The 24565-nt window shown below is 38.2% G+C and overlaps 1 protein-coding gene across 1 annotated transcript in view; it reads left to right on the top strand.

Moving 5' to 3' along the window:
• The window catches only part of SETD3 (SET domain containing 3, actin histidine methyltransferase), a 60511-nt gene extending 36928 nt beyond the window's left edge, over positions 1 to 23583 (top strand). The window contains exons 8-14 of the mRNA XM_035328786.1: positions 7854 to 7912; positions 9722 to 9836; positions 14335 to 14409; positions 17625 to 17791; positions 18411 to 18496; positions 20152 to 20312; positions 20934 to 23583. Of these exons, the coding sequence (XP_035184677.1) occupies positions 7854 to 7912; positions 9722 to 9836; positions 14335 to 14409; positions 17625 to 17791; positions 18411 to 18496; positions 20152 to 20312; positions 20934 to 21377 (1107 nt within the window). The 3' untranslated portion in view covers positions 21378 to 23583. The remainder of the gene's footprint in view (positions 1 to 7853; positions 7913 to 9721; positions 9837 to 14334; positions 14410 to 17624; positions 17792 to 18410; positions 18497 to 20151; positions 20313 to 20933) is intronic.
• The last annotated feature ends 982 nt before the right edge of the window (positions 23584 to 24565 follow it).

Genomic DNA, 24565 nt, shown 5'->3' with positions numbered 1-24565 from the left:
CACAGTTTAAACCACAATTGGGAGAAATAATACATTCTCTTGTTAGTCTTACAGTCTTTAAAGGCTTTATTCTTTTTTTTTTTTTTTTTTTTTTTTGGAAGATAGGGTTCTCAACCACCCTCGTGGTTGAGCATGCAGATAAGAATCTGTTTTTACAGCCTATAGCATGGAGAGCTTTTTTGGTTTGTCTGTTTGCTTTTCTATTAGTTGCTTTTATTTTTATTTTTTAACTGAGTTGCACTTTCTGGGGCAGTTGAGTTTATCCCCAGAGATGTTGTCTGTGTCTTTTGTGGATGTGAGTGCCTCAGTAGACACCAAGAGATCATCATGCACTTAGAAGTATACTTTCTCATATAAAGTTTGTACTTATTGTGCAGATTTAATATTTTTCCTGATATAACAGCAGTTACAAATGTTCCATAAATTTAAAATATGATAACAAGCTGATGTTTCTTAGAATGGAATACTCAAAGGATGTATTCTTTAAGCACTGCAAAATTATACAGGGGACTTATCTTTGTTAAAATTAGTAATTTAACTAAATTACAAAGTGGATTATCCTCTTCAGTCAGACTCAGTGCTAATACTCCACACAGTAGGAGATTGATATGTTGCTAAGTAAGCCAAAGTTTATTTTCTTGTACGATCACTTGAATGTGAGTTGAAGAGGAAGTGATGATAAGTTTTTAGCTTTGCGTGTGTGCACTGCAGTCCCAGTACATCTGGCTACAGGATTTACCCTGCCCCATATGCAGTGCAGTACCTTAGTTACAAAATGATCATCGTGATCCAAGCTTCCACCAAGTTGCACCAGTAGGATTCCTCTGTAAACTTGAGGAGTTGATTCACCGGGAACTGAGCATTGGTTGTATTGTGTAATATTAATGCTCGTTAGGAAACTCTTTGGAGGGCAGCGGTTGTGAATAGGAAGCATTGTCCCCGTCTTCTTAAAGTAGTTCATTGCAGGCTTTCCATACAGCACTTTATTTGTGGTTTGTGATTCCCTGAATTAATAGTAGAATTTTGTGATGAATTTGTGCATGAAGCATCATGTTGCACTGAGGAGAAGTAGTAAATCGTCCCCCTGTACTCGGCTCTGGTGAGGCCGCACCTCGAGTACTGTGTTCAGTTTTGGGCCCCTCGCTACAAGAAGGACATGGAGGTGCTCGAGCGAGTCCAGAGAAGGGCTACGAAGCTGGTGAGGGGCCTGGAGAACAAGTCTTACGAGGAGCGGCTGAGGGAGCTGGGCTTGTTCAGCCTGGAGAAAAGGAGGCTCAGGGGTGACCTTATCGCTCTCTGCAGGTACCTGAAAGGAGGCTGTAGCGAGGTGGGGGTTGGTCTGTTCTCCCACGTGCCTGGTGACAGGATGAGGGGGAATGGGCTTAAGTTGCGCCAGGGGAGTTTTAGGTTGGATGTTAGGAAGAACTTCTTCACCGAAAGGGTTGTTAGACACTGGAACGGGCTGCCCAGGGAAGTGGTGGAGTCACCATCCCTGGAGGTCTTTAAAAGATGTTTAGATGTAGAGCTTAGGGATATGGTTTAGTGGGGACTGTTAGTGTTAGGTCAGAGGTTGGACTTGATGATCTTGAGGTCTCTTCCAACCTAGAAAATTCTGTGATTCTGTAAAGTAAACCTTGGACCTCAGGAAGAACCTAATGAGTAAATGATACATCCCAGTATGCAGGCAGAGTAAAGGGTTTCACAAAGGTGTGTAGCTGTCTTACTGTAGTTGCATGAAGAGCTACCGACAAAATCCCTCAATCAGAGGCTCAACATGAACACTGAAATAGTATTTCATGAGGAGATGAACCAAAGGAGACACGGACCTGCTGCATCCTTCTGTTATTTGAACAGGGTCAGGGAAGTAGCTAGGGGGCTGCCTCATTGCAAAACGCATCCAGTCTCAGCCCTTGTCTCCTTCTTTCCTTCAGCCCCTAGTGGGGCTGCATTCAGCTCTAAATGGTTTTGTGAGGACAGGAAAAGGTACAGGAAACTTGGCCACTAGATTGTGTCATATCTGAATATCTGAGCGGCTTCTTTTCTGGGGGAAAGTAGTATTTTAAAATTATTGATAAAGAAATATCCTGTAAATGGAGTGATCAATAAGTGCGTGTTAACGTGAGTCACTTTCCCACCTCCATTTAATAAAGGAGATGACACAGGTTTGCGGGCAGGATACTGGTTTGCAGTTGGTTAGAGTATGCAGTAAGCATCTTCATCAGCCAAAAGGTAATGTCCACTTTGCATACGGGGTGGGCTGTCAGGCCTTCAGCCCCTGGTGGTAGTAGCTAATGCTGTGATATAAGCTCTCTGTTACGCCACTGCTGTCTCATTGACTAAATACAAGTTTTGCAGGTAGAAGGTACAAAAAAAATGGATTGTGCAGTTAAATTCCACTGCACCAGGAGGAGTCATTCCAGTCTGCTTCCGCTACACGAATCCCATAATAGTGTGGAACAGTGCTTTCTTGTGTATATTGGCGGAAAGTAAATAAAAATTGCTGACATAAAGAATAAACAGGAATGTTATTTAGATTTAATAAGTTTCAATTCTGTAGCACGTCTTTAATTTTAAGATTAGGTTTTGTGAAGCAGGATGATCTTCCTTCCATTAGGAAACTCATGTAGCAACATACATTTGTGGATGTAATTCCTTGTGCCTAATGAATCACGCTGTTTGAAAATTCCAAACCATACCTCTGTAGTTATGTTATTACAAAGTAAAATCTTTGTTGTATTTCTCCTGTCCTGTATGGTGAACTGGCTTTCCCTCGTTAGATTAGGCAGCATGTGTCCAATGGAAAAAGTGAATTCTTGTGTCCCTGTAGATCACTAGGATCCTCCATTCTGAATTCTTTATTTTACTTCGCTTTAGGGCAGTTAAAGCCTCAGCGGCTCCACAGAGAGGAGTTTCTCTTCAAGGCTGCTGCTTCAAAGGATTTCCAGAGCTAGGAAAGGGACAGTTACCAGCAAACACTGACAGATCTTCCTGCTTCTGGCCTTGAAAGTGTGTGTGGTGTGTTTGTGTTTTCATACACCTACACATTGGCCTGAAACCATCAAGTAGCATCCAACAAGACTCATAACGAAATCTCCCCATGTTAATGAGCACATTGGAAAGAGGGGGGAATCTGCAAAGAGGGGGAGGAAAGAAATTGTTTGGTCAAAAGGAACAAACCCTTGGGCTTCACGTTCAAAAGGAATGGAAGTTAACAAGGTGGAAGCTTAAGCTGGTTTTGGCTTTAAATTTGTTTCAAGTACCCTTAGTGTTTGGGGGATCAGGGTTGCAGAGGTGGGGAGTGATGGCCTCAATATAATCCCAACACTTGGTATGATGCTTTCCCAAGATAGAAATGGAGCTGTCTCTACTTCAGCGGTACACAAGAGGTTTTTGAGAATATTGAAATCTGATTTAGTAATATTGATGTAGAGATTGGTCATTACGTTTCCTTGGACTTGTGAGTACTTGAAATATTCTTCACAGAAATCCAGCCATCTCTGCATCTACAAACACACAAAACCAACAAATGGGTCTGTCACAACCTGAAGCATGTGTATAGCTTTGAGTTAGAATGCAGAAAAATGGGATGCAAAGTGGTTTAAGCAAGGACTTTTTTTAGTTAAGTATTACAGTGGAGTAGTAGGTGACTCAGATAGCCAGCTTACCTCAATTTAGAGATGCCTTTTCAAAAAAAAAAAATAAACCACAAACCTACAACACTACCTCCGATCACATCCAGTGATTCAGTTTTTTTCTTACTTGGGGGATACAATGGTAATAATAGTACAAAGGAGTGTGCTGACTATCATACCAAAATACATAAATTCTTTCCAACACATCTAGTAGTGTACATATGAACACAAATTTAACACTACGTAAACTCTAACTTTTACCCAGAAATTTTATTGCGTTTTATAGTAATAGGACTTGTACTTTGCATCACTTGTTAAACAAGCAGATATTAAGCTTATTTTAATGGAAGTGCCTTTGTCGAAGTTAGGAGCTCTGATAAATGAGCTCTGGCATTTCATGACTGAATGGAGGAAGGAGTAGTAGCCTCTAATAGTCTGCTCATTCTTGTACAGGAGGCTAATGCCCTCGTAAGCTGGATAGTAGAAGTGATAGCTTCTCATCTTGAAAGTCACCCACCCTTTCCACATCGAATCCTTCATCCTGTCCAAATAAAAACAAGCCTTCTTAAAAGTGGAGGAGTGACCTAGCACCTAGGTTGAGATCTGAGAATCATTAATCTTGTAAAGTTTATCCAAAAACATGGTGAAGAAATGATTAGCGTGAAGGCGTCTCTGAGGTCATCAGGAGTTGTGCTTTCTTTTGCTACACTGAACATGAGATGTGGGCCCTTGGATATCAGTGCTTACCAGAAAGCAAAATATTTCAAAGTCTTTTTTCTTGTTGTTGGGGATTTTTTTTTTTCCTCCCTTTATCTGGTTGCCATACTGCGTAACTGGCTTCTAGTCTGATAGTGTTTTAGGTGACTAGAATAACAGTCTGTCTCTTTCCACAGTGGCTGCAGACAATCTGGCAGCAATCACTGTTACTTTTTAATATTTCTGGTTATTTTGAGATATCCTCCAAATGTCTCAAAGAAGGCTTGGAATGCTGAAGGGGAAGAAGCTTTTTTTTATTTTTATTTTTTATTTTTTTTTTAGGAATAGCAGCATCAGGAGGAAAATGAAATTCAGCATGCTACTATTTGTTTTTGCATTGGTCATCACCCTGATTGCCAGCTCTGACAATATTTTCACAGAAAGGGTAACTAAATAGATGGTATTTGTTCTTTATAATAACTCTTTCAGTAGAATGTCAGGACCTGCATCTAAATGAATATATTCGCATTTTCATGTTCCCATTTTTTATTTAAAGCTTTTCCCCTCCCAACTTTCTGAAACTACTTCATACAGACATAGTTAGTTAACATTAGGGTTCGTGTAGTGGATAATGTCACATTTCATAGATAATATGTAGAGATCTAGCCACGTAAACCTATAAAAGCTAGATCTGATATTTTTTATGTATTGTTTGTTTAGTTTAAATACATCTATATCTTTTTTGATCAGCCTGAGCAATTTGCATGCTATGCAGCAGACATCTTCTATACTTTATTAAATATCTGTCAATTATAAATATCAAGGTTTTACATTAATGTCAAGATAGTACATCAAAAATTCATGGAATATGTGACTTTTTTCAAGGGTATTTAATACTTAATGCATTTGTGTCATTTTTCTTTCTAGATATATTGACAGGTTTTATTAAGTGTTTGTTAGGGAGATTTCATTTTTACCAAGGGACTATAAAGAGAAGCTGCATACTAAATCAATTTTTTAATCAGAATATTGTTCTTTTTTGTGTGTGTCTTCAGATTCTTGTAATCTATAGGGTTTTTAAGTTATGTACTAACATAGTCCAAGTCAGAAATCTAACATGATCAAATATGCTGATCTTAGAGCATCTTAAGTTTCAAATAGCTGCTAGTATATTGTACCACAGAATGTTATAAATATGGTAATTATGTACACCAGGGTTTTATTCTGCCTTGTGTTTTTTATTATAAGACCATAGATTTTATCCCTTATCATAATTTGCTAGTGTTTTTTTATGAATTATGTCTGGACTGTCTCAATATATGAGCAGTCCCTGAGTTTCAGGGATTTACAAATGGGGAGGGATGCAGAGCATTTGCTGGCACCCAGAACGGGTGCCCATGGGCTGCGTGTTCACGTCAGCTCATTATAGACGGACTATTTATGTCAAGTGAGCGATTAACCGCAGCGCAATGTGCAGTTGTGAGATGTCTTGAACAGAAAAATCAGTCAATTAGATCTAATACCAATTTTGCCTTGGAGATGGCTGTTGGTATTTGCTCCGAGTAAGGGTTGAGCGTTGGCCGGTGCTCCCTGTGCAGCGTGACCGGGAGCTGCGTGTGCCTTGTGTTTGGCTGCAGGGCTCTGAAGTAGAAATCACTTTTGCACTGTCGAGCCCTTTGTGGTCAGTCTGTAGTTAGTGCCTTTGTACTTTCGGCGCGTTGTGACCATCGTGATGCTGCTGCTTGCGAAAGGATTCTGTTCTGTTGAAAGTTCTGGTTCGGGAAGAGGGAGGAGAGGCAGCGGGCAGAGAGGAGGGTCCCTTTGCGTACCTGGGGCCTCCTTAAAACAGCCCTTTTAAACTGAAGGCGGCACCGACTTTACGCTAAGACCTCCAGAGTTCGGAGTATGGCAGCACCGACTTTGTGCTAAGAGCATCGGAGCGTGGCAGCGACCCCCCGGAGCCTGCTGGCGAGGACTTGCTCCGTCGCTGCGGCCTGCCGTCCCTCAGCGGGCCGCGGCCCGGCGCCGTTCCGCCATTCGGCCGGCAGGTGGCAGGGGCAGCCCGCGCTGCCGGCCCCACGCCGAACGGGGCGGCGCGGGGCCGCCGCATGCGGCCGGCCGCGGGATCCGTGTCACCCTCCCTGGCAGACCCGGGGGCCGTGCCCGCCTCGGGCCCCGAGCCCGGGGGCTTTCTGCCGGCACCTCCGGGGCTCGTGCAAACGCGAGGGCTTTAAAAACAATAATAAAATAGCGACCGGCGGGCCGGCAGTCGCTGCTGCGGAGCTCCTGCGGGTTTCATCGGAAGGGTTAACCGGGGGGCTTGGGGGAGAGCGGGCACCTGGGACCTGCCGCCCCGCTGGCAGCCTTTTGTCACATATAATTTGCCTAAAATTGCGCGCTGGGCGCGAGCTTTTGTTTTCTAATTGATTTACGGTTTTGAGCCACTTTTACCTCATCCCCTACTGTCCTGCGCACGGTGCCAGCAAGTACATTACGGGGAGAGATGATAAATTACCACGCGCTTGTGATGCTAATGCCTCGCGAGGAGCAAACTGCATACTACACGGAGCTTCATGCGTCAGGAGTGTCACAAAGATAGAGCTATGCAAAAAAATCATTTGTATCTTTTGAAATAACCGTTTGATCATTTACTTCAATTTGTCTGTGAGACCTAATTGGACCTGGAGATTAAAATTAATGCGATTATGATTTTCCATTTTGTGACCTGAGACAAAGTTCTAAAGTGTGCCTATGTGGGCTTAAAGCTACCTGTATCTGTGCAACTTTAAACAAGTTAATTTGTCAGAAAAGTAACAGGCAATACAGCTTCTTAAAGCCTTCTTCAAATCTAAATATTTAGCATGCTAATGACAACTACAATATGCTTTCCCAAGTGAGACTGCTCCACTTTTACAGCAGAGTGTGTGTAGATGGGTTGATGTAGGTAATCTGTTCTAATCTGATCTAATCTGTTTCTCACTAAAGCTATTCAAATTTTTTGTTTGATTTGTCAGGTGTAGAACAACTCTTACTGAATAAAACGTTCAGAGGCATAGGGGAAGAAATGCAAATTCTGTCTGTTTTTTTTTTTTTTTTTTTCTTGCATTAGTGACATTTCCTTCCTGAAATCCTAGGACAGGGAAAATTGTGAGAGTTGGTCAAACCTAAACATGTGGTTATTGTCTGATTTCTTTCCCCCACCCTTCACCAAGAGCTGTGTTTTGTTTTACCTTTGCATACTCAGTCCACCTTAAATTTTTTATTTTTGTACAATGTCTGTGGGTTCCAGTCTTGAAATATGAAGAAACAGATTTATGGCGGCTGCTGGGCACAACAAATTAAGTTGACAGTGATGTATGAGAGCATAATAGCATGATGATCCCTCTGTAGCGCGGCTGGATGCCTCCTGCTTCATTTGGCTCTTGTTAGGATCTGTTAGGCAGCTAAGTAATGAAATTCTGCTGACTGATTTCTGATTTCTGTTTTCTTTCTCTTTTCACCTTTTCTGAAACTTGCATTTCCCAGACCCATCCCAATGCCAGCAAACTGCCCTTAAAGGATTCTTTCACTTACGACGACTACAGGTTGGTCTCTCTTAATTCTTTTTTTTTTTTAAGTGAATTGTGGGGCCTTGGAAATGCTTCATTGGTGGGAAAACCCTATTGTTATTGAAATGTTTAATGTAGGATTTGATACTAATATACTTAACAAAGAAGAAAGTGAAATAAATATGCAGATTTTAATAGTTACAAAGGAATAGTCATTATGAGCAGCTAATTTAGCCAACTGGCACACACAGTCTGAGATTAGGACGGTAATTTGTTGTTTTTTAGGAAAATCAGTCCATGTTGCAGGAGGTTTGTTTTTTGGGGTTGGAGATTTTTTTTATAACTTTATTTTTTTAAGAAGCTTTACCAACACGTAAACATTAGTTTCCACTACAGTGTCTGTTGAACTGGAGAGCTTAAGCTGTACATGTGAAGCATGAGTGTCACTTGGAGGTGCTGTGGGGGTGACATAATTAAGATAAAAATAAGAATAATTAAGATAGCAAGAGCTTTAATTCTGTTAAATGATTAAAATAGCATGAATAAGAAGCATTCATGAGGTATTAGAGGCTTCTGGGTAAATCTAAGAAACTGAGTTTTCCAGAGCATGCCTACCTCACTTCCCAGGGTCACAGAGGAACATGCCAACTTACATGTGAAATGGACTGAAAATTTCCAGATACAGAAACATGCTGCTGTTATGTTTCAAGTGGTGTTTGTATATCAGAACTATCCACAATCCAAAATTTTAACATGATTTTTAAAAACATAAGTAAACTTCAAATTGACAGCATCTTTCTAAGCAATCTGGAGTCCTGGAAAAATCCTTCTGAAAGTCTAATTCTATATATTAAATACTTGCTAGTAGTGGAGTCTGGGGAGTTAAAATTATTTTGTTCTTCTGGTGCTGTTCCTTTTTTTCAAAAAGCACAATAAATATATGTAGTAAGGCCAGAATGTAGTGAAACTTAAAATTTCTTCTTTCTGGCATTTAATATTCATTTCTGGATGAAGTGAAATAAAATTGGAAATTCAAGAATGTATAGAAAGTACTGAAATACTAAGCTTTTCGGAGGATTCCTGTGGTTGAATAAGTAGCTGGCATTTCATTTTCTTAACCTAGCTTAGAAAGGTTTTGAATTATGGCAGTGCTAAACTATCTTTTATGTTTTTATTCTTTTAACCTGGGTATCTGAATGTTTTTTTGTTTTGTTTTGTTTTTCCCCATTTCTTTATTCTGATGAGTAGAAAATTTACTGATACTAAACTAATGTAAAAGTTCCTGCACTGAAGAGAAGCACTTACCAAAATATGCCCGCATCACTAGATGACAGTGCCTTGCAGTTCAGGTAGTGTGTGAGCTCTTTAGGGAGCCAGAAGGAAAATGCCACCTGGCTCTTACAAGAGCCTGCACATAGATGAGAACAACTGCTGCTGCGCAGTAGCTGTGAACTCTGAAGCCTACAAAAATAGCTGACCCCAGGTCTGGGATATGTGGTGAGAGGTATGTGTGCAGAAAAAGGTTGGGGAAGTGCAAGGTGACATGGGAGTGGGTCCTAGTTGAGGTCTGGGAGGTGTGAAGATATGGTTCTGTTGCAAAAAGTGCAGAAGAGGCGTGGGATCATAATCCCAATTTGGAAATTCAGGGTCTGTGTGCATGTCTTGGAATCCCTGGAGCTGTTGATTTATCCCATGTTATGTGCTGTTATAAGTCATGTTATTTAAGAAAAGTAAGTTTGGAAACTACTGGTGTAAATGACTGCTTCAGATTGGTTTACAGGCAATCATTTATTGACGCTCTCAGCATCGACCACCAAACATCTTTAACATTTTTAATTCTTGCAGATGGGCAGTTTCCTCTGTTATGACACGGCAGAACCAGATTCCAACAGAAGATGGTTCCAGAGTTACGTTGGCACTAATACCTCTATGGGACATGTGTAATCATACTAATGGACTGGTAAGGTTTTCTTCAGTGTTGCTTAAAGGCTTATGGCTTAAGTATTAAGCCTTTCAACCGCCAGCAAACAGTTTAATAACACTTTTCATTACACTTCTTAATACGGTTATTTTATTTGCCTGAATGCACCTGAAAAACTAATAGCTGAAAGAAAGCTTTGTCAATTTCTTAAAAGTCTTATGGTACCTTTTCAGTGAGAATCTTCCTCATCCAAACAAAACTTTAGAAGTGATTGCATACTTGCATGCAGCTGTGTCTTGTGTGCTTTTAATGGACCTTTAAAACTTTTCAGCTACATGATACTTTTTTTTTTTTTTTTTTCCCGCAGACAAGCTTGAATATTTCCATTTTTCTGACTTGAAGTTTTGTTTCTGACAGGTCTGACAAAGATTCACAATGCTAGGTAGATATGTACTCAGAATATGAAAGCAGACAATGATGGAGGTTTCCTCTTGTAGCTACCACTAGGGAAAGTGGTTAGAAATTTGCAACTAAGAAATAGTGCCTGCTCTCCTAAGCATGCCCAAAGAGCCTTGTTATGGAGACAGCAATGACAGGAACAAAGCCTAGTTCAACAAAAACAGTACATCTGTTACTACATCAAAGAAACAAAATGCAAAAATACTACTTTAGGGCATATTAAACATTTAAAAGGTGACATATGTATATAGAAAGTCAGACCTGCTGACGTTTTGTTTTAAGTGAGCTAGTTCAGAGGATGAGGTCTTGATTTTATTAACAGGCTAGTTAACGTTGAAGTGAGGAAATAAAAACCTGCAAGAGGATGGTTTTTCAGTGTTATTTAGGCAGTGTCATGTATGCTTCAAAAGTTTATACCCTCAATTGTATTTCCAGTAGATAATATTGCCTATTATAAACAGAATGTGGCTATGCTATTTCAAGTAATCTGCTCCTTTTGTGGGACAGTTGACCTGAATGTTAGCACCGCTAAAAAGGGCAGATTTAGATTAGATACTCAGAAGAAATTCTTTACTCTGAGGGTGGTGAGGCACTGGCACAGGCTGCCCAGAGGAGCTGTGGATGCCCCATCCCTGGAAGTTATTAAGGCCAGGCTGGGTGGGGCTTTGGGCAACCTGGTCTGGTGGGAGGTGTCCCTGCCTGTGGCAGGGGGGTGGAACTGGATGGCCTTTGAAGGTGTTCCTTCCAACCCAAACCATTCTGTGACAACAGCATATGTTAGTATTGTTAGTATAGGAAAAACTTACTTCAAATGAACAAAACGTAAAACAAGTTATTTTTCTCTTTACACTTAGGTAATTTATTGTTACCATGACTGTACCAATAACAGTGGCTAGGCTACAAAGTTACGTGTTTGGTTTATTTTTTCCCTTTACACGTTGTTCTTTAATGCTGATTCTTGCCTTTTACTATTTATTTTGGAATCTCAGCTTTGATTTCTTAACAAAACTTGTACAAGAGTCTCTGATACAAAGAAAATTGCTTAAAATTCAGAAACGTATATATTTCTAATATGTCTTAGCTGCAAGCATCAGTACTTCCTGTACCCTTTTCCTGCTGGGCTTCTCTTTCTGATGCTTTTGCAGAGACTTGCCTGTATTTATTAGACAACTCTTAATGAATGCCTTCAAAGTTGGGATTAAAGGGAAAGAGGAAGAGAATTAAGGTTCTGTGAGGGGAAAAAAATTAAGTAGCCCATATTAAAAGAGCAGCTAGTTATGTAGTTTTAATCATTCAAACTTCTATTTAAATTGATAAAGTAATTTTTATTTTTATTATGCTCTTTAACAATGGGTTTGATATGGAGCCAGCCTCTGGAGCCAAACCTGCTAGTGCAGTAGTATATCAGGGCTCTAAGCAATTTTTTATGCGTAAGTGTATCCTAAAGGAGGGGAGGGGGGGAGAGGAAGGAAGCTTAAATGATTTGTATGTATATACAAACTTTAGCTTCTGTAGAAATATGAAACAAATGAGTACTTTAAAATGTCTGTAGGCTTAGGAAAGATAGACAACTGCAATATTAGCAGCTTTTCTTAGTCCGTTATCAAACCTTTTTGTTGTGTGTTAATTTCATTGGATTATTAGAAATTGGGGGAAAAAAAGAAAACCCACAAACCTGCTAAGGTAACTGTAAGCTGTCTGTATTGTAGTTTGTTATATAGTGGGATGAAGGTGGATTCTGCTTTAATTGTAGCACGTCCCTTTAAAATACATGAAGTAAACAGCTTTTCATTATATAAAAGTAAGAAATGTGAGATGGTGTTGATGTGCCACTGTCTAGTCTCTTGCAAATGTACTGAAATGCTTCCTGAGTCAATCAGCTACTACCTATTCCTCTTCTTGCTGTATTCCACAGGGCCCCTTTGCCCAAGCCAGATAATAAAATGCTCTTTGGGTTTTAACTGGAGCCAGGTCCAGCCAGCCTTTTCTTCCTTCTGACAGTACTAATTAGATCAACCTACCTCTAAGAACTATATCAAAATGGTTGTCTTCATGCATTTCTCATTGTTATTCTTCAGTGGGATTGTATTTTGACAGTCAGAGGTTGATTACTAGTTCTGCCAGAGCTTTAAATAAGCTACACTCTGCCTATTGGGCTGGGTCCATCCGTAATCACTGACCAAGCGGAGTACTGCATGCTTTATAGGCAACTTGCAATTCACGTATTGGTCTGCTTCAGAAATAAAACTGAAGGGATATAATTTGTCAGCTATCATGTGGGAAGAGACACAAACACCCTGTTAATTCTCTTACATGACTGCTATTAAAAGAAAGAAATACAAGTCTAGCATGACATTAAGCTTTATAGAAAAGCCTTTTAGAAGTGGTTTTTAAAACAAAAAACACGTCCAAAAGATTCAAAAGTTAAGTAAATAAGTCCCCCCAAAAGCTAGTGGTAGTCCAGTGAAGCATGCTTAAACTGACCAAATTCTTCTTTTAACATAATGTAATTCTTCCAGCCCTTGAAATTCTCCTTCTACACAGGTATTTCAAGAGGCTGGAAGGGAGTTTTCACGTTCAAAAGTATTTCATTAACTTTACGCTAAGAAAAATTCAGGACAGATCAAGTGCTGTCAAGAATTCTCTTTTCTTTGAATGCAAGTTGCAGTCTTTGAGAAGCTGACTGCATTTGAACTTGGAACGTGCGTTGTGAGGGCAAATCCTCTAGCACTTGCAACCTGCGGGTGAAGGTTGGATAACCTCCTGAATGATGGATCTTAATTAGAAATTGTTCAGTCCAGCATAACGAATGTGCAGGAATTTCTGTGTTGAAACACTATGGTCTGTCTTTTGCAGTAGACTGTATCGCACGACTCTAATGTTCTCCTCTGATCTCAACACACCACAAATCCTTTTAATAGGTCTTAAACGGTGGCATCTGCATGTAGTGCAGCTATGCAAGTGTCCCGCAGGGCCAGGCTGCCCTAGCTTGTGGCTGCCATTTTGGATTTGATGCATCAGAGACGAGTTCCCTGTGGTCACTTTGAAAGCATTGTTTTGGCTTATAAATGCATCTTTGATTATGCAAGCAGTGTAAAACTATTAATATGTAAACCATCAGCCAGGCTCTCAAAATAACCCATGGAGTTCTATCTTTGGGTAAACTACGTCCAAGAATGGGAATCATAGTATAGCTAAACTCAAATTAAGTCAGCTTACAAATAAGCTTGTTTTCATTTAGAAAGGCTGAGGGAGAATCTTTGGCTTCTTCCAGGTTTTTCCCAGACCCAGAGCATGTTTTTCAGTAAGTTACCTCTGTAAAGACTAAATCCAGAATACCTACCATAAAAGATGTTTTCTGACTGTGCAGCAGCTGATGTTCCATCCTGTGGTTGCATCTGTCTACATCTATGATGATAATAATCATTAAAAAGTAAAATTAAAAAGTATTACGTCTTTAGGATAGCCTTACTTGGTGTGAACACTCATGGTTTTGGAGAAGTACAGGTTTAAGAAAATTTTTCCTCTTCCACTGCCTACCACAATCCAAAAAGAAGTCCTTTTAGCATCTTAAGATTATCCCCTTTAGATAAAGGGTCATTTGTAAATAAACTGTAATTCTCTGAAAATTGTAGCCCATAAAGATCCACAGTTATCTAATCTGTTTTTATTGTGGGATCAAAAATGTGCTGATAGTTGTAGGATAAAACACAGAATGTATAACTGTCAGTACCTTGCTCCCGTGGGCCTCACAGGAGTGCCTGAAAGCTGAAGAACTTCATAACAAGCTGCTGGCTTTAACATGGGACTGTCTATGGAGGGTGCTTTCCTCAGAGCCTTCCATTCACTTTGGGTAAGCTATTTCTTCCCTTAAACGTCTTTAATGCAGAGAATTTTAAAAAGGGTTTGCTCAGGAATCATAAAGCATTTATCACCAGCTATATAGTATTAGGTAGAGAAAGAAACGTATGCAATTGCTGTTGTCAATATATATTTCCAATAGAACAATGTTTTATCAGTGCCAGGGGAGATGGATTAAAAATGCTAAAGGTGCTTTTGTTGCTCTTTGCTTGGATAGATCACTACAGGCTACAATTTAGAAGATGACCGATGTGAATGTGTTGCGCTTCAAGATTTCAAGGCTGGAGAACAGGTAGCGTGAACAGTTATCTACGTAATAGTTCCTTAATGAAGCTTTGTGCAGAAATATGTTGGAAAGTGAGGGATGCTTTGATAAAGGTAGCGTGTAACAATACTTACATGGTAGATAGCTAATCTCAAAAACTTTGATTAGCCGTAACAGTTTTGCTAATCTGCTACTAGGAATTGCACAAAAAATGACACTTGGTAACTTCCTGCAAAATTGTAATAGAAAACTGGTGTGGATTAAGTCCTGCTACATTTGAATCTTATTACGATTGGCTAATTCCACGTGAAAATACTGCCAAACTAAATAAGTGCATGGTTTTCAGAATAAAATATTTTCTGTCACTGAGCAGACACTAATTTTAAGAGGTTATTGAATCCGTATATTTTAGAGAACTACTTAAAATATGTATTCACTGCTAAATGCACGTACACAGACACTGAGTTTGGTGTTCTAGCTAAGATTAATAAAAGGCTCATATCCAAAGGACCAAAGATAAATATTTCTTAGACATCACTTTCTCTGCATTAACAGATTGTAGAGTCTGTCTGAAAACTTAGTTGTTTTACATTTCTTGTTAGTCTTTATTTAAGAAGAGGTTAAATGCAGTGTACTTGTCAGTCATTTTACTCATGTTGCCATTACCATGCTTAGTGAAAATGAGAAGGGGACAAAATATATAGTCCCTCTCTCGCATGTATGCAGGAACACACACTTTTATCCTTCCAAAAAAAAAATACCAAGAGAGGGTCTCGCAAGATGCATGGAACAATCCAGATTCCAGTATTCTGTTTAGAACTACTAAGAAACAAGTACTGAATGTTAAAGCTAAATCTGTCAAGAGATGCACTGAAGGTAGTGCTTCCAGGACTGTAAAAAATCTCTGATAGTTTTTCTGTGCTGTGTCAGCAGCCAGCATAAACTGCCAGTGTTGCTGCACTCTGTTTTTCCTACTGCTTGTGCAATGGCAGTCAACATGGTCGAAAAAAAATACTTTTTTTCTCTGAAACATCTTGAAATGTTTTCCTGCAGTCTCTGAGGTACTACTTTTACTGTATTATTTTGCCAGTCTTATGCTTCATAATCTTCTGATTTTCATGTTTATGTATTGCTACTATCTTTTTGAAGAAAGATCTATCTGATTTTTTTTTTAAGTATGGCTTTCGAGAGGTATACTTATCCTCATTCCTATGCTGTGTTTCACAGTGATTGTCTATTTTTTGTGTTGCTCTTAGAATTTGTTATGGTAGTCAAATATTTTCTCTTTTTCTGATACCAGTATGTTGAGTTAAAAGGGGTCCACAGTTTTTTTAGTAGTGATCCAATTTATAGTTTTCCACAGCTGGCAATAGATGTGTTGTGTAGCTGTTCTGGCTGCTCTCTCCATTTCAATTATAGAGGCTTCCTCTATTTTCTTTTTTGTTTTAGTGGTTTACTTTGCTATTTATCGTTTTTTAATTTCTGTGCAAACTTTAACTGTTATCAGCATTGTTACATTTTGTTAATTATACAATGGTTTAGTCTTTTAATATACTATGAAGATGTTACTTCTTACAATTTCAGTAGAAAAGCGTACTATTTCTGCTTTTACTGCTAAAAAAACAAAGAAGTCCGCAGAACCTGTGAAATGCTGGCCTTGAACTCAGCAGCTTCTCATATAATTTGCTTTCTCGTGTAAGAGAATACTGCTAGATATACATATGACAGTATAATAAAAGATAGAGCACAGTAGTTTTAAACTGGACTCCCAAACTAATCGAGCTAGTGTTTCTTCTGATCATGCAACATTTCCTGTAATCAAATGGAGACTTGCACTGGCATCCCATCTCCCATGGTTTTCCTAAGCATTTTGTGGAAGGGCCTTGCTAACCTGACAGCCCCTACCTTAACATACATAGGCAGGTCACTCATTCATTATTTGAGCGTTACCGTGTAATGTTTACTATAATTAAATACAACGTTTAAGCATTTAGTGCTTAGGGCAAACATTTCTAATCTAAAATTGAAAACTAAGAAAGCAAATGGCATCGCTAGTGTTGTTGAACCCTTAAGAGAACATCATGCCTTTCTCTGTCAGCTAGCCAGGAGTGGAAACTTTTCAGGTATCCAGAGCACTGCTGAATCCTAAAGTTAAGTAGGGAGTTCTGTAAATGTTGAACTTTTCTTTCTGTTTGACATTTCTGTTACCAAACAAAAGGCAAAAATATCCTCGGGATGCAGAAGACTGTTACTACTCGGACCCCTTGTCCCATGTACTTCAAACAGCCTAGCTCTGAGTGAAGAACTATGCGAGCCTGTAAGGCTATGGATGTGCACTTTGTGGATGTGCACTTTGTCTACGCTAATAGTTTTAAAATTTATTTTAAACAAATTTGTCATTGTGGTCGCAGTCAAAGATTATCAACTATCAAAGATTATCTACAGGTATTTTAAGAAAACCTTTTACTGGGCATAGGAAGCTTATCCCTGTTGGGGATATTTCCACCACAGGTAACAAAAGGAAAACTTAATTGAATTTTGCCCTTTTTAAGCACCAAAGTTAATCAGATACAAAAGCACCTGTAAGAAATAAGATTCTGCTATTCAGAGCTACCTGTTTTTTATTCACTGTTGGTTAAACACTTTTTGCAGGTTACATTTAGAAACTAATCTATGTATATGAGTTAAAGCACAAAAATAAATACTGGCTGAACACAGATCAGGTCTCTGTATGATATAGTTTGAAATATCCATAATACTGGTAACATTAAAACCAAACCAATGTTGTTCCATTCAGTACTCTGTGTGAGCATATGAGGAGGAAAAATGGCCCTAGAAACACCAGTTCTTTTAATGAGTCTTCCTTGTCTCAAAATGCTTTTGGCCTTTAGAAGTGTAGCATCCTTGAAAGCTTATTTCCAAATACAGGTATTTTATGAGACTGTGATGGAGAAGAAAAAAAAAAAAGGCATTTCTGTTTTATGTGTGGCATAAGAACCTTTTCTCTCCTTTCTCTCCATTACATGGCTATGTTTGCATCTACCTCTAAAGTTTATTGCCACTCTGTACAGCATTTGAACCAATACCAGAAAACAAAGCACATTTCTTTATATAATCAAGTATACCTTGTACTCTGAAAAGTAACTCTTTCAGGAAATAACTTTCAAATTATGTCAGATTTGTGAGCTGATCTTAAGCTTTTTTTTTTTCCTGTTCCTTCACTTCTCTTTTCATCCTTCTAGATTTACATTTTTTATGGCACTCGGTCAAACGCTGAATTTGTGATCCACAGTGGTTTTTTCTTTGATAATAATTCACATGACAGAGTGAAAATAAAGCTTGGCGTGAGTAAAAGTGACAGGCTGTATGCTATGAAGGCAGAGGTCTTAGCTCGTGCTGGTATCCCAACGTAAGTAAAACACAATGCAGTGTTTTTAAAAAAACATTTCTAATGTATATAGTGTCCAGTAGAGCATATATAAAGCTGTTCTGTGTTAGTTTTCTTAGGTCTAATATTTATCCTGTTTGTATAATAAATTAAAGTTATTGTAATAATATTTACAGAAGTTCTGAGCTATATTATCATCAAATTTGGACCACATATAAGGGAAAAAAAGTCTTTGCTATAATAACTATTTGAACAAAAACAGAGCAAGGATTAATTTGAAGCAATCTGTGGTTTTTGTTTCTTTCCTATCCCTTGCAGACATACTACGATGCTCAGTATGTGAACCACAGCATTTTCCTTTAGTCTTTTCAGTCCAGAGGGTACTGTTAGGAGCAGCAGACGTGAAACATTGCATTTTCATGAATTTATTATGAAAGCCGTATAAAAGTCATTGTAAGTGTAAAATTGTAGAGATAATTGTTCTTTCTAGTTACAGGTTAGAAAAACCTTTCTTCAGTTTAAACTAGTTGCTTTTGTAACACTTCATTTATTGTATTCTTTAAGGTCTTTTGAAATAAGTTCAAAGGTATGACAATAGAACTTGCATTTACTCTTCTTGTTTGCTTATTTCTTCTGTTAGTTCTAGTGTTTTTGCCTTGCACTCCACTGAGCCTCCAATCTCTGCCCAGCTTCTGGCTTTCCTTCGGGTGTTTTGTATGAGTGAAGGTAAGATACTTGATAAAGATAATCCAATTCATGTTTAGTGGCTTTGGTTTTTTGGTTTTCATTATGCAGGAAAGTAATAAACATTGATATGAAACATTAAGCTAGAAAATCAGACAAGAAATTTGTTGGAGTTTAGATTGCAAACAGATCTATACGCTAGTGAGAAACCTAATCCTTGGCCATGTCATCTGAAGGAATATTTTAGTAACATAGTCCTTTTCAGAACTCCTGAACAGGTGATCCAATTCTTCTTTAATCTCTGAGGCTGTTGTGAACGAGTGACTTTTGTTTTAGAAATGATTCATGAAAAAAGATCATATGAGATCTAGGGTGTTATTACACACTTAAGATCATAGCAGATTAGCCTTTACTACCAGAATCATTCAGGTATGGAATTGGAATATTCTGTGTTGTATGAGAAATACAGAAGAGATTTCAAAGCTGAGTATTTAAAATATTTTGGTAATGTATAATCTGAGTTCAATTTATGTATTTACAAGTGGTCTTTATAGTGTTTTTCTTACATTAGTGAGGTTTATGGGAAGAATTTCATAGCAGTGAGATAATTCTCTTGAGCTAGGGATGCTGTGCAGATGATAGGGATTTTAACACTAGTAGGAATATTGAAGGAGTTAAGTTTTCTGTGTGTGGTCTCTTTGCTATCTTTTATTTAAAAAACAAACAAACTTACCTTCTTAAGTGTTGTGATTTCACTGCATCCTGCTGTCCATCTTTTAGATCATACTAAGAAATTCAAGTAAAGAAACTTTCAGATGTTGATGAAGGGGTTAAGATGGTGATGAAGGTGAATTGTGTCATCGAGGAGAAAATATAGCTGGTGGACATTTGATGGCATTTCTCAGATATAATTGTTCTTCGATTATTCATATGTTTTAAATGCTGTATAATAAAACTAATAAGATTATTGGGAAACTCCATGCAGTTATTCCATTAGCAGAAAGTTACTGACTTGTTAATCCTCTTGTAAGCAAGTGGAAATTTAAATACATAGCAATCTGTATGGCAGACTTCAGTCGTAATTCTGCTGTTTGCGATGCATTTTGCTTGAGGTTTGTGATAGCTATTTTGCAGGAGTGAAAATCGATCATTAAAAAGTAATAGAATTTGTGTAAATTCAAGAAGCTGATTAAGCATTTTCTACTCCATATGAGGGTTTTTGATGGATGCCTTTTTTGACCAGCTGTAGGTAGCTTCTGCTACCGAAACAGATTACCAAAACGTTAGGAAAAAATAATTACAGTTTTTGTACTTTCTCTCTGCTGTTACTTTTATTAACAAAAAGTTCACTGAACTTTTTAAAGAATTACTGCAATTTGTTTTATTTGTTGGTGGCTATATAAAACATCCCATCTCAGTGTCACAGAGTGACATTGTGTATTATGAGAAGCTAAAACAAACAAATCTTATTTCAGAGTGGAGGTGAGGGTCCTTTTTCTGCTTACCTCAAGGCTTCCAATTGCCTCTTTGAGGAGAGTCCTAGAACTAATAAGCATATTTGATAATTCTAATTTGAGGATCTTTTTTTCTTAGCTGCTCAAAGCTATACGATTGAGAAGAAATCTTTCTGCAGTTTGTCAACTGTCAAAGTGAATGATAAGATTGTTTTTAACAGATTGGTTTTATACTTATTGCAGAAGAGCTGAAGGAACATTTGATAGGTGAGCATGCCATTGATAAAATCTTCACTCTGGGAAACTCTGAGTTTCCCATTAGCTGGGACAATGAAGTTAAACTTTGGACATTCCTAGAAGCCAGAGCATCCCTTCTTTTGAAAACCTATAAAACAACTGTAGAGGTAAAATTATTTTTATATATAATTTAAATGTCTGAAATGTTTTGTATTATGACTGTAAGAAAAGATACTTTGTCCCCTTCTCCTCCTTACGAACTTTCATCTGAATGGTAGTACATAATTCATTTTGCACTTTTTAAGTGTAGAAACATATTTGCATTATCTAAGGAAAATCAAATAAGATTGCAAAAAAGAACATTTTGTTAATGTAATTTTGTTAATGTAATTTTTCTTTGATTCTCCAAATAAAGGTTACTTGCTTTTTCTCTGCAAGTAAAATGGGGAATCAGTTTCAACTTGTCTGTTAGTAGTATTCTCCAAACTGCAAAGAAGCTTGCTACTCCTGTAAGCATATTTTAAGTGAACCTATGTTTTTATATGTTTGAAGTCTCCTGACTTTACTTGTTATGCAGGCTGACCTATGTGGAGAAACGCTTGGCTTCTGTATGGGTTTGTGATAAATTTCACTGGGACTCCATGCAGGCCCCCTCATTTGTAAATGTCTGTTTGGATCAGCCTGAAGAAGCTACTGTCACTTGCTGTTAAAGCACAGGGAGAAAAATTAAGGGATTTGCTGTTTTTTTGGTCGTTGGTAATAAAAACTTGCGTTTTCTTTTCTACCAGGATGATAAGTCCTTCTTGGAGACCCGTGACCTTACTTCACATGCGATAATGGCTATCAAACTGCGCTTAGGTGAAAAAGAAATCTTGGAGAAAGCAGTAAAGAGTGCAGCTGCTAGCCGAGAATACTATACCAAACAAATGGCAGATGGAGCTCCACTTCCTAAATATGAAGAGAGCAACATTGCCTTGTTGGAGAACACTGTGGCAGACTCTAGACTCCCTATTGTCTTGAGAAACCTAGATGATGTGGAAGATCAAGGGGACTTAAAGATTGATGAAGCTATGGATGCGGAAGTCACAGAGAATGGGTTTGTAAATGGTGAAAACTCTCTATTTAATGGGACCAAATCAGAAAGTGAAAATCTAAATAAAGAAGAAAGCAACAGAGAGACTGAAGATGCCAAAGAATCTTCTTCAGAAAGTACTGATGAGGTTAAAGAATAGTCCTAAAATTTGATTTTCTTGTGAAATTAAATTAGCTGAAGTTTATGAACAGTGCATTTATGTTGGTGTGTTTCTTTGTTAACATTTCTCTTTCTGCAGAGAAAAATGTTTTTGCTGCTTTATATAAAAATTAATTTTTAAGTTATTTAAAAGATTTAGCATCCCTTTTCAATTAAGATTGCCATCTTGCTTTCAGGCAAAAACTGGGGAAAGAGGTGCCTTTGGAAGATTTTGCAGCCCTTTATTGAACCAAATGTATTTTCTTCCTGGGGAAGAATTAAGCTCTTCTATCTGCTGTGCTTTTGTTGTTCTGTCACTCTGACTACCGAAATTAAAAGCTTGCTCTGCCTCCTGCCAAGAAAAGCAGAAGGCAGGACTGACTCGGTATTGAGCATGAAGGTGGGAGAGCAGTACAGCAGAAAACTGGATAAGAGGATCAGAAACTTGGGAGACTGGAGGAAAGCCTGTTTAAAATCAGGTATGCCAGTCCAGAAAAAGGTAAGGTGGCAACCTTATGATTGGTAGTTTTAAATGTTGACAAGAATCCAAATTGTATACACTTCGTGATCTCTGAAGATTTCAGTTTTCTTTGTCTCTTTTGTTTACTGTAAAAGAATATCTCATCTTTCTTCTTCAGTCAGAGCTAGGCTGCTTCAATACAACATTCACCAACTTTTAAAGGCTGACTTTTTTGTTTCCAGGCGGTACCTTTTACTTACAAGGTTGGCAAATGCTACTGGAGAGTTTGAAAGCAGATAGGCCAAGCCACAGCTTTAAACTGTACTGTTCAAAGTGAGGTTGCTTCCCAGCTTCTTCAGGTTTTCACAGTTAGCTAGGGATTTTCAAAGCTACACTTTTGACTAAACCATTATTAAAAGAAAAATATGATTAATATTCCTGTCTGCTACTCCTTCATTTCTGTGTTGTTGGATGTAACATTGAATGTGACATGGTTACCTGACCTTACTCAATCTTTTGCTTAAGATACTAGTTGACACTGTTTTCTTGAAGGAAATGGCAGGTAGGCTAATGTATTTTTGGCCCAAGTCCAAACCAAAGCCAAGTCTGCAGTGTGCTTTGCCATTTAGATTGTGTCTCTGCACATTACTTGATACCTCCACAAGTTAATCAGGTCTACTGTCTCCAGCAGTTTTGGTCGCCCTCATAGTATGCTTTAACTTCTAGATGAAAACAGTACAATCCTACCACAGTGCAATATCAGAACCAGGGTAATTCCAAGGCTTGACTTCGAAATTACCTGGGTACTGGGAGGAGTAGAGGGTGGAATATTTTTATTTAGTGAGTGAATGGAGAGGTATATAAAGCGATTTATTTCTTTCTCAATATTAAGGACATTGTCTTTTACCTTTGTGTCCTTGAACTCAAGATAACGGAAAGAATGGACAAGCTTGGACAACTGTTGAAAGTTCAGTAAATGTTGCAACCTGTTCATCCAAGATCAGTTGCAGTAGAATGTCTTTTGGCATATTCATAGTTTTATTAGATTTCGCTTCTTTTATACTGCAACTTGGAAAATGTGTTTTTGCATACATTTTTGGCGCAATGCACATAAGTAGTGACTTTCAGGTTGTCATAGCGGTTTTGGTGTTCAGCTACGATCAGTCTGGGGAAAATAGAAAAAAAATAGTTTTTTAAAAAGAATTTCACTAAGAATGGCATGTTGCCATTGCACCTTGGATATTGCTTCACCACTAACAAGATGCTGGACCAGTATTTTTGTAACTATATGCTGCCTTTGGTAGAATGTTATGAATTGTTGTCTTGACAGTTTAAATGTCATACAGAAGTTGTTACTCTTCAGTTTTTATTAGGACCAATATTCTATTTCTGCCAGCTACATTGCACAACATTGTAGTAGATACTATGATGAAATCCTGAATCTAGCCTTCCCTGAAAACGATAACTGTAATCCAGAATTTACATGCTTTGATTGAATCTGATACACTGTATTTTGTTCCTTTATTTGCTGATATCTATGGCTTAGCAAAGCCTGTGGTCACCACAGGACAGAATGTGTGGGTTTTCTTGAATAAAATATAGTTCTACGATGTCTTCCCTAGTGAGTGTATTATACAAACAAAATCTCTACCTGCTGCTGACTGCTGTATGTTTCTGGGTGTGGGGAGAGAAATATCTGTGCAGGTGCACAGTTGAAGGCTAAAGGAGAAATATCTGACCAAAAAAATAAAAAGATTCTACTAAGCAGAAAGAGAGAAACTGGTCTATTAAGCACAGAGTCGAATCCTTACTCTTCGTATGTTAGTGTTGTTTAGCAAAATGTTGCACACAATAAAAATAGTGAGTAATCTAATTTTGTAATTTGCATTTTTCCTCTATGCATGTAATGATTTCTCAGAAGCACTAACCTAAAACTTAAGCTTTTTGAAAACTGAGGTGGAAAAGAAAAAAATTGGCACTGATGAGCCCTTATTACCATCTGTCATGAAAACAGACCTTTCAAAGCATTTTAAAGTTAACTTTCTTCATAATGTTTGGTTAAGAGGCTGTTCACACTAATCCCAGGCTAAATGCCAAATCTTGCTTCTGTTTAGCTATCTATATGATGTACTCATGCAAGAAAGACATCACATCACTTGGATTTCTCGGACTGTTCTCCAAAAACAAAACAGGAAAAAAAAAAGCCTTTTGAATTTTACATGAGCCTACCTACTGATGAACTGTTTCCCTAACAACCTACAGCTTCTTGGGCTGTACCCTGTAGGACTGTATCCTTAGAGCTCTGCTGCTGAAGTCACAAAATGCATGAAATAGAGCAACAGCCTCCACTGAGTAACTGCTTGTGAAGTATATAAATGTAACCACAGACCGAGTGTTGTCACGAGCCGAAAGCCTCTTGGCTGTGGAGGTAGGTTGTTTTAGGATCTTGGCTAAAATTAGTTGTGTTTAAGTACCTGGCCTAAAATAAGGGTTCCTTCCTTTGGACACTGTTGAAATGATGTATGCATAGAAGATCTGTGCAGCTCAACTGCATACTTGAAGCTGATTCCGTTTTAGAGAGGAATGACAATCAAAATCATGACACTTGTGCATTTCAAAGGTATGCTAGAAGGTTTAGGTTACACACACGTTTTCCCTAGTTTACGTATTTAGAAACTAGTATCTGCTGCCAGCTCTGTCACCCTTATGTTATAGAAAGATGTGAAGAG

This window comes from Oxyura jamaicensis, chromosome 5, assembly GCF_011077185.1.
Source record: "Oxyura jamaicensis isolate SHBP4307 breed ruddy duck chromosome 5, BPBGC_Ojam_1.0, whole genome shotgun sequence".
Lineage (NCBI taxonomy): Eukaryota > Metazoa > Chordata > Aves > Anseriformes > Anatidae > Oxyura > Oxyura jamaicensis.
This window is presented reverse-complemented; position numbering and strand designations above follow the sequence as displayed.